Genomic DNA, 11088 nt, shown 5'->3' with positions numbered 1-11088 from the left:
GAGATATATGCTTGTTGCGTGTTGGACTAATTTTACTATTAGAGCGATTAATATCTTTCTTTATATTATTATAAAGTTTATGGAGACTACAACATTATGTATATCTGTTGGTGTATTTATTTTAGAGTTACCTTTTGATATTATCAATAATAACTTGACAAATTAAAGTTTTTTTTTTTTTTGTACAAACAACATGAAGGATTAGGTGTAAAATTGTAGAAAGATTAAATGTTTGAATGATTGCTATTTAGACGTACAGAAAAATTATTTATAGTATTAAAAATGACAAATACTCTATTTTTACGACTTTTTCACCGCAGAATAGAAATGCTGATGTTGGAGGTTGGATTTTCATGAGCCAGCAGCTATACATAACTTTCATTTAAGATTTTTATAAATCTCCATTTTAAATTTTATGTTCATTTAAGATATTTTTGGTATTAGATATTTTATTTATTTACATGTAAATGCAACGTAAAAAATTGTATTAAACTCAACTCAAACATCATTCTTGCATAAAACTGCCTCACACAGCACCATCCCTTCCCTAACTTAACAAATATAAAGAACAATAAAACCAAATCATTACATCACAATTAAACAAGATCTCAGTTTGCATTTAAGATGCATTCCTCAATACCCATTCCACCAAAGTCGATACACCAAATCCTGTTGCACACCGCTGCTTTTCATTCCACACAGGACCAGCCAAGTCGATATGCATCCATTGCACCTTTTCATCAACAAACTGCAAAAGCACAATTGTTTAGAAAATCACAAAAAGTGGACTGCATGTATAGCACCCAAACCAGTATTTAGATGTTTTATCTCCCAATAATTTCCTTAATAAATACTCCCTCCGGGATCTCGGATATAAACAAAAAAAGAAAGTTGTATTTGGTTGTCTTGAATATAAACAAAATATCACTAACTTTACCATATATAATGCTATAACTTCTAAAACACCCTTTAATTAATGTTGATTTTATTTTTCAACAAGTTCCAATGAGGGGCGATTTGGAGAATACAATTACAATTTTACTAGTTTGAAAAAGTAAAATAAACCCAACTACTTTTTTCTTAAAAGATGTGCAATATTTTTTTTTGCTTGTACAAGACTGGAAGAAGAGTAGCATTTATTTGCTTTTCCTAGTATTCACATAAAATTTCCCTCTAAATCAAAAGTCAGACATACTCCAATTCATTTTATGTGCAACACTACTTTCAATGAGTATTAGTGGAACACAAGCATTCATCAAAACCCGCAAAGGAGTATAGCATATAGATATATTAGGACTACTACCTGGTTGCAATGGACCATTATGTATTTATGTTGATGAGAAAGTAAAAACAATAAAATGATTAACATCACCTGCTTTAAGAATAGAGCGGCAGTGATAGCACCACCTTGTCGACCACCAGTATTCACCATATCAGCAACTCCTGATTTCATTGATTCCCAGTAACTTTCTTCTATTGGCAACCTCCATAGTTTTTCTCCACTCACTTCAGAAGCATCAAAAACTTCTTTAGCTAGGTCATCACTGGGTGTAAACACGCCTTTAAAAATAGCAGTTAGCATTAGTGATAATAGTAATCAGCTGATAAATGAAAAAAAAATTCATTGCATGGGATCAGTAATTAAAGAAAAAGTGTGTCCACAGTGTAAACATTGCACTGATTAATTGGTTGCCTCTGGTACAAACTTAGTGTTTTAATAAAAGTTATTTTGGCCTATTCAAAAACAAAAAGTTTTAGACAACGTGCCAAGAGTGGAAAAGCCACTAAAATTGAGTACTTTCAATGATGTCTCTTCAGAGCTTAGCTCTTCTTTCCCCATGAGATTAAAATTTTGATATTCCAATACATATATTTCTAGTGAGAAGGTGAGAAGAGCTAATTTGGACCACACGATGGTTATGACTAAAAATTATCTAATAACCACAGTGACTTTATGTTTTATTTTAACCATTTATGATTTGACACACACACACGCGCACGTATAAAAAGAATCAATGGGAGGGAACATTGACACTTACATCCATAGATAAAACTTAAACTTTGAAGCTCATAATTACCTGCAATAGTGGGTCCTAGTGCAATTATACATGCCCCAGTTAATGTTGCCAGGTCAATTATCTGAAGAACAGTAAATCAATCTGTTAGCACAGTTCTAAAACCATGCCCCGTAAACCTAAAACTGTAAGCATGTGTAAAAAAGATACACAATTCCAAAGAGATGTGCACTAGATGTTTGTCACGCAAAATCCCAAAGTCAGTATGCAAATCCTTTTATACAGAACTGAACTGGAACAAAACAGGAGTTTAACAAGGAAAATAGTATATATTTGTCAAATCATAGAATTTTAGTTCAACAGGATGAATTGGAATGGTTCTAACATGTTCTTTAACTTAGGGGATATAGGGTGGGCTTGGTGACTGAGGCGCGAGAGTTAGGGAGTGGAGTTATAAGGCAGCTTCAGGATTCGATCTGCACCCTCAGCATAATACTAACATCCTAACATTGGCTGTTAAAAAAAAACATTTTCTTAAACTCTAACTAGAAACTAGAAATGAAATAATTTAGTATCAAATCTATCCAACATGCGATAACAATTGATAAGCCAATCAACCACGGCTTTTGGAACTATTAAAAAGATGTAGAAGGATGGCTGCATACCTTATCAACACCTTGGTTACAAGCATACACCAGAGCATCTGCCAGAGTTAGCCTACCCTCAGCATCTGTGTTGTTAACCTATACAATAGGATTTGTATATAATCTCAACAAACAAGCAAGGCCAAGTATCATACTTCAGCCGTTATATTAGATTTTAGCTGTCAAAACATGAGTTCGTTGACTTTTTGTACAACAAATATTATACTTCTGCCATTATATAGATCTAAGCTGTTAAACTAGAAAATGAAAGAAAATGAAAGAAAATGAAAGAAAATGATTCTGAATAACCGGAAATCCCTTTCACAACTGTAAAACAGTGCAACAAATGAGTATTAACATCCATGAATGGAACTATTACACAAGGGTCCTTATAACCCCGTACGCCTCCTAGTATACACATTTAAGATAGGAGGCTTATTACTGGTAAAGAAGCCTCCACTGCTTGATGTTCCACTGCATTTTCTGGTAATTGTAACTTGAAAGCCACTGACCCACTTGCTTTACTAATAAGAATGGGCTATAAAACCTGGAAGCTAGCTTGCGATGCAATTTGTGGCCCAAAGTTGACTGTTTATGGGGCCGAATTCGCAAATACACCCAATCCCCAACCTGAATTTGTGAGGGCCTTCTATGTTGGTCTGCATACTTCTTCATCTGCACCGGAGCAAGTAGCAAATGCTCCTTTAGTTGTCTCAACACCTTGTAAACAATATCGAATTCATACCCCAACAGTTTAGCCAACCAATCCTGTTGGTCTTGGGTCTTCGGATCCAACAGAATTCTCAAACTCCTGTGGTCAGTATAAACAGTGAACCTCCTTCTCATCAGATATGGTCGCCAATGTTGTATAGCCCACACCAAGGCCATTAATTATTTCTCGGAGATGGACTTGGCTAAAGTGTTAGGGGCTATGGCCTTACTGAAATAAGCTACATGCTGCCCTCCCTGCACCAAAACAGCCCCTATCTCTCTGCCAATTCAATGGAAAATGGTTAAGAAAAATCAGGTAAGGCCAACACAGGTGCCATGGTCACTACCACTTGCAACCTCCTAAAAGCCTATTCTGCTTCCTCATTCCACCTCCAAACTCCCCTTTTTAACAACTGTCAAAGGTTTGGCCCCTTTCCCATAATCCTTCACAAACTGCCTGTAGTAACCCAGTCAATCCCAAGAACCCCCTTACTGCCTTTACGGAAGTTGGGATTGGCCATTTGAGGATAGCAGATATCTTCTGTTTTACCAAAGCTGCATTGTTTCATGTTAGCATAATAAGTGGCTTGCTGCAGAATGCTCAACACCACTCCCAGATGTTACATATGCTCCGGCCAGCTCTGACTGTAAATCAAAATATCATCTAGAAACACCAAAAGGTATTACCAGGAATTCAAAATGGCTTTGATGAGTCCTAAAGGCTGTTTTGTGCACATCCTCCTTATTCGACTTCAAATCTCTTGGAAAAATATTTTACCCCTTGGAATTCATCCAACAATTCTTCTATCACTAGTAGTGGTATGTGTCTGCTACTGTAACCTTGTTCAGAGCCCGGTAATCCACACAAAACCTCCAACTTCCATCCTAATTTTTCACCAAAATTACTGGGCTAGAAAAAGGACTGCAACTAGGTTGTATTATAACCGCCTCTAGCATCTCTGCCACCATTCTTTCCATCACATTTTTCTGTGCATGTGGATACCTGTAGGGTCTTACGTTGACAGGTTACATCCCAGGTTTTAAAAGGATCCTGTGCTCCACGTTTCTCCAAGGAGGTAAACCCTTGGGGTCCTTAAACACACCCCCAAACTTAGTCAAAAGGGCCTGTAACTCCCCTTCCTTTCTAACAACCACCTCCTTCTGCTGGCCTCCCCCTTCTTCCTCCCTTTGAGTATGTACACAACACACCAGTAGCACAGTAGCTCTACATTCAACATTTGCTCAAGGATTTGGGTGATATCAGTTGTTCCTCTAATGCTGGATCTCCTGCAACTTGATTTGTCTACCCTTGTGTGAAAAAGAAGAAAAAGAATTTTTGAATGTGCTTACATTACTTAGCACTCAGCAGCATGCTTAATTTATAAACATGGTAATTACAATGATGATAAATGATCAAATGCAATTTACAAGGGAGTAATAAAGCTGATACTATTTCCTAAGATACATTGAACTTATTCTTCTTGATATGCAATTAACCTTAGTTTCTTGGAAAGTGGAGTATTAATATGTTTTAATTTCCGACACCTTGTGTAAAAAACACCATGCTAGACTCCTCCCAATTCACCTGAACCGTCTCTAATGTTGCCAACCAAGCCACCCCAAGAGTTATGTCTACTCCTCCTAATTCAAACACAGAAACCTCCTTCAAATTGATACTCACCCAACTGGATCACCACATTATCACAATAACTCATGCTGTGCTTCACAAATCCATATCACAATAACCCATGCTGTGCTTCACAAATCCATCCCCTAACTTCACAGCTCGTAAGTCTGCAATTGAAATCTGCAGGCCCAGATCTTGCACCACCTTGGCCCCAATGAAATTATGGCTGGACCCACTATCAATCCGCATCTTCACCTTGTCTCCATTTACCATGTCCATCAGTTTCATGGTGCGAGGCCTGGAAATCCCCTCCACGGCACAAAGACTCAACTCCAAATTACCACCCTCAACCTCCGCGGTATGTTGCACGCCGTTCTCCCCCACCTCCATTTGCAACACATGAGGGTCATCGTCCCCACTCTCGTCTTCCCCCAAGATTAACACCCTGAGATTCTTAGCCACACAACGATGGCCTGGTGCAAAGTCTTCATTACAACGGAAACATTTGCCAAGGCCTCCAGTACTCGTCGTTTTGGTTTCTGTTTATAGAAGAACGAGACCTAGAGACTTGCGTCGTCGCTCCCTTTGAATCGGCTCCTTCACTAGTCTTGGGGTTACTAGGGTTAGTCGTCATAATACTCGATTTAGGACAAATTATTGGACAAATTCACAAATCCTCCTCGTGTGCGTCCACCCCCCACTAACTGGGACACGTATAGATCCTTCTCCAAACTACGGGCAAGATCAATGGCCTTTGCGTCGTCGCTCCCTTTGAATCGGCTCCTCCACTAGTCTTGGGGTTATTCGGGTTAGTCGTCATAATACTCGATTTAGGACAAATTATTGGAAAAATTCACAAATCCTCCCCGCGTGCGTCCACCCCCCACCAACTAGGACACGTATAGATCTTGCTCCAAACTACGGGCAAGATCAATGGCCTTTGAAAGATTGAGTGGGTTCTTAGATGTGTACTTTACTTCGAAGATCAGGGCGAAGATCCCCCAAGAAATATCTCATCAATTGTTCCTCTGAAATCGCCCCCTCCATTGCTACCAGAGACTTGGATTCACGAATGTAAGATTCGAGAGTATCTTCATGGCGCATTGTCGTCAATCTTCCGAACACGCCCTCTCCTGCTTTATCCCCAAAACGACAAATGAAATCCAAGGAAAAAGAATCCCAATAACTCGAGGGATGCTTTTGCCGCCAAAACCTGAACCAATTAATTGCCAGCCCCTCCATACTGATAAAAGCTAACTGTAATCTGTCCATCTCCGATACCTACTGAATCTCAAAGAACTTCTCAGCGCGCGCGATCCATGCAATTAATCAGTGCCCTCGAACATAGGCAACTTGATTTTCTTGAACTAGTTGCGGTCACCGCATCCTGAATCATGATTGTTTGAACTAGAACATTGGGGGTCGTCACCCTTATCCCAGACGATACCCTTTTCTTTCATGAAATGTTTATGGAGTTTGCTGATTTCTTCCGCTGTTACAATGCTATCTTCAAAACGTGCTGAGTTGTGCAGCATGTTGCACTGCCATCTTCTTCAAGTACTCAATCGAGGATTCTATGATTTCAATCCGATCATCCATTGTTGGCAGGTCGGACCAAATTGGTAGAGCTAGAGTTTGTTAGACTAGGAAATGAGAGAAAATAATAGAAACACGATTCTGAATAACCGTTTCTATTATTATTTCAACAAAGAGAAATCCCTTTCACAGCTGTAAAACAGTTCAACAAATGAGTATTAACATCCATGAATGGAACTATTACACAAGGGTCCTATTTATAACCCCCTACCCCTCCTAGTATACACATTTAAGATAGGAGCCTTATTACTTGACTCTGAGGTCCTAACAGATATGCTTAGGTCTCAACAAGCCATGCACAAAACATCACTTCTACGTGACAAACAATATAATCTAATTAAACTGTCATAATTAGAAATTAATTCTGGAACTTAATTTTAATGATTTATCTTGAGTACGTATCAGTATGAATCAATTATTCTAATGGAGTGACAGGAACCTCCATAATTTAAACTCAGATTTTTGTTATAAAAAGCATTGTAGATGGTGGCTAGTGGAAGCCCAAAAATCCGCCATATAATACACCATTGCGGCCTATGGCGCCACCATAGCGGACATTCCTTCACAAATTGCCTATGGTGGTTTTCCAAAAATCCGCCACGCTATGGTGGTATGGTGGCGCCATGGCCGCTATTTAGCAATACTGATAAAAAGTATATCAAAAGAACATATATCGGTTGATATTGGACCACGTACTGGCTAAATCATAATTTTCAGGATTAGAGTAGTATTAGTGTAATGAAGATCAATGTTTAGTCCTTCATATCATCATATGAAACCATAATCATAATTAAAAGTCCTTATTTGTTTATAATTCCCTCCTTATCAGCAAATCTTATCATACTTTTTTTGTAAAAAATTACAAACATCACTTAGTATTGATTAAAACAATCAAAATCAAAATCTGCAAAATAGGCAAAAACTTACGTCATTACCATAAACATAAACCCTCACCTCTATAGTTTTTCCATTTGAAGCTGTGACAACGTCTCCTGGCCTCATACCTGTTCCACTTATCATATTCTCACAAGCTGCGACTATAAAATGAACCTACACATGCAAAACATTTTGAACTTGAATATAAAATTCAATTTCTTTTTTCGTTAAAGAACACCAGAGAGAATGCGAAAGAACAATTCTATCCATAACATTAGTAGGGAAAAAAGATGCACTAGCCAAGATAGGCATTCCACTACAAGTCTACAACAAAACACACTAAAACCAAACCATCCGCATAAACTGCTCACTACAACATAATTTTGGCCTTCATATTATCTGATTATCTCTACTAAAATCTTTAAAAGGATTCAAGAGAAACTGCTATAAGAACTCAAAAATGTTATTCCAAAGGAAAGTAGCCACCCAATCTATATTCAACGGTGAAATTAAGAAATGAGGTAAAAAATTACTCTCCACCTTACATACTTGAGATGAACCCACCTCGAAGTAGTTGTTAAGCAAAGGATCTTAAAATCACTTTAAAGTCGTGCAAAGAATCTTAACATTGGTTTAAAGTCAAGATCTAATGTAACTGTTGAATATAAAGAGTATTGAGAGACATATTGTGAATAACCCGTGTGTTTCAACTACACAGCGGAATTTCTTTATATAGACAAAGGGTATTATACAACCCTAATTTACAGTAATACTAACGGGCCAGAATACTTACAGCCCATCTACTATAATATAATATTTAACACTCCCCCTCAAGCTGGAGCATATAAATCAAATGCACCTAGCTTGTTACATATATAACTAAATCTAGGACCTCGCAATGCCTTTGTAAACACATCTGCTAACTGATCATTGGAATTGACAAAGCTAGTGATGATGTCACCCGATTCGATCTTTTCTCTAACAAAATGGCAGTCAATCTCAATATGCTTGGTCCTCTCATGAAAAACAGGATTCGAGGCAATGTGCAATGCAGCTTGATTATCACATATTAGTGTCATTGTGCTGGCCTCTTCAAATTGAAGTTCTTTCAGTAACTGTTTCAACCAGATGAGTTCACATGTTACTAGTGCCATGGCCCTGTATTCTGCCTCAGCGCTGGATCTTGCAACAACATTTTGTTTCTTACTCTTCCAAGATATTAAATTTCCTCCAACAAGTACACAATACCCGGAAGTTGATCGTCTATCTATGGGTGGGCCTGTCCAATCGGCATCTGAGTAGCCAATTATCTGAGTATGTCATCTATCTTCATAAATGAGACCTTTTCCAAGTGCACTTTTGATGTATTTAAGAATCCGAATTACACCATCCATATGTTCTTGGCAAGGAGAATTTAAGAACTGACTTACCACACTGACAGCAAAGGAAATGTCAAGACGAGTGACTGTGAGATAGTTTAATTTTCCAACCAATCTCCTATATCTTCCTGAATCTGATAGAGGCTCCCCCTGATTGGGTAGGAGTTTGACATTTGGATCCATAGGAGTATCAACTGACTTGGCATTTAATAGGCCTGTTTCTTCAAGAATGTCCATAGCATATTTTCTTTGTGAAATTACAAGGCCATCTTTGGATTGGACTACTTCAATACCCAAAAAATAACGGAGTTTACCAAGGTCTTTAGTCTGAAATTTATTTGAGAGATGTTGTTTTAATTGGAGTATTCCTTGCTAATCACTTCCAGTTATAACAATATCATCCACGTAAACAATAAGATAAATGCACCCTTGGGCTGAGTGGTGATAAAATACAGAGTGATCGGCTTCATTACGGGTCATACCAAACTCTTGTACTATCGAGCTGAATCTGCCAAACCAAGCTCTAGGAGACTGTTTAAGACCATAAAGGGACCTGTGTAGCCGACAAACCATGTTGGAAGACTCCCCCTGAGCAACAGACCCTGGTGGTTGCTCCATATAAACTTCCTCTTCAAGATCACCGTGCAAAAGAGCATTTTTAATGTCAAGCTGATGGAGAGGCCAATGTCGAATTGCTGCAATGGAGAAAAATAGTCTGACAGATGCCATTTTGGCAACCGGTGAGAATGTGTCACTGTAATCCAACCCAAAAATCTGAGTATATCCCTTGGCTACCAAACGAGCCTTAAATCGATCAATCTTACCATCAGGACCAACCTTCACTGTATAAAGCCAACGACACCCGACTACCGACTTCCCATGAGGTAGAGGTACCAATTCCCAAGTACCACTGCTTTGTAGAGCACACATCTCATCAAGCATTGCTTGCCTCCATTCAGGGTGGGATAATGCTTCACCTGTAGTTTTAGGAATAGAAACAGAAGACAAGGTGGACAAGCAAGTGTAATGTAAAGGAGAAAGTCGATGATAACACAAATCAATATAATGAGGAGATGGATTACGGGTGGTTCGAATATCCTTACGAAGAGCAATGGGAAGGTCAGGCTCAGGTGGCAGGGCCGGATCCGGAGGTGGCGTCGGAGGAGAGTTTGTAATGGGAACAGGAACAGGCACAACAGAGGGTAAGCGACGACGCTGATATGTTTGTAGTGGTCGAAGAGGTTGAGGGGCAGACTCGGCAGGTTCGATAGGAATATGAGTGGGTGGGAGAGGTATAACTACTTGAGGAGGTTTGAGAGTAATGTCTTGATAGGGCTCAGTAGTTATATGGGTAGGTTTAAAATATTGTACAGACTCGAAAAAGGTAACATCGGCTGATGTAACGTAGCGGTGTAGTGTGGGAGAATAACAACGATAGCCCTTTTGGGACCGATGATAACCGAGAAAGACACACTTGAGTAACCGAGCTGACAATTTGTCCAAACCAGGAGATAAATTATGGATAAAACACGTGGACCCAAAGACACGAGGTGGTAGTGGGTGAAGAGGAGTATGGGGAAAGAGGACTGAATGGGGGATATTGCCATCAAGGACAGAAGATGGCGTACGATTGATAAGGTAGCATGCCGTTAAGACTGCATCCCCCCAAAATCGGAATGGAACATTGCCATGGAGAAGTAAGGTTCGTGTGGTTTCAATGAGTTGCCGATTTTTGCGTTCGGCTACCCCGTTTTGCTGAGGTGTATGAGGACATGATGTTTGGTGTAAAATACCGTTGGAAGCCATAAAATTTTGAAATTGATGAGACAAATATTCCCGAGCATTATCACTTCTTAAGGTACGAATGGAAATTCCAAATTGGGTTTATATTTCTTGATAAAACTGCTCAAAGATGGAAAACAATTCAGTTCTATTTTTCATTAAAAATAACCACGTACAACGAGAATAATCATCAATAAAAGTGACAAAATACTTAGACTCTAAAGTAGACACAGTACGAGAGGGACCCCAAACATCAGAGTGAACCAACGCAAAGGGAGAGGATACTCTTTTATTGACTCGATCGGGAAAATTACTACGGTGTGTTTCCCTAACTAACACGACTCACAATGTAAATTAGATAACTTAGACAAACTAGGCACCAGTTTTTGTAGTTTGGTAAGACTTGGGTGTCCTAGCTGAGTATGGATAGTATGAGGGGGCCCTGTGGCGGGGGACGG

At 39.0% G+C, this 11088-nt stretch overlaps 1 protein-coding gene across 1 annotated transcript in view; it reads right to left on the bottom strand.

The window, feature by feature from the left end:
- Positions 1-468: 468 nt before the first annotated feature.
- LOC101497276 (leucine aminopeptidase 1-like) overlaps positions 469-11088 on the bottom strand; it is a 19570-nt gene continuing 8950 nt past the window's right edge. The window contains exons 6-10 of the mRNA XM_004514610.4: positions 7548-7643; positions 2681-2758; positions 2079-2139; positions 1373-1560; positions 469-748 (exon numbers count right to left, since the gene is read on the bottom strand). Coding sequence (XP_004514667.1) covers positions 620-748; positions 1373-1560; positions 2079-2139; positions 2681-2758; positions 7548-7643 — 552 coding nt within the window. The 3' untranslated portion in view covers positions 469-619. The remainder of the gene's footprint in view (positions 749-1372; positions 1561-2078; positions 2140-2680; positions 2759-7547; positions 7644-11088) is intronic.

Source organism: Cicer arietinum, chromosome 1 (assembly GCF_000331145.2).
Source record: "Cicer arietinum cultivar CDC Frontier isolate Library 1 chromosome 1, Cicar.CDCFrontier_v2.0, whole genome shotgun sequence".
Taxonomy (NCBI): domain Eukaryota; kingdom Viridiplantae; phylum Streptophyta; class Magnoliopsida; order Fabales; family Fabaceae; genus Cicer; species Cicer arietinum.
This window is presented reverse-complemented; position numbering and strand designations above follow the sequence as displayed.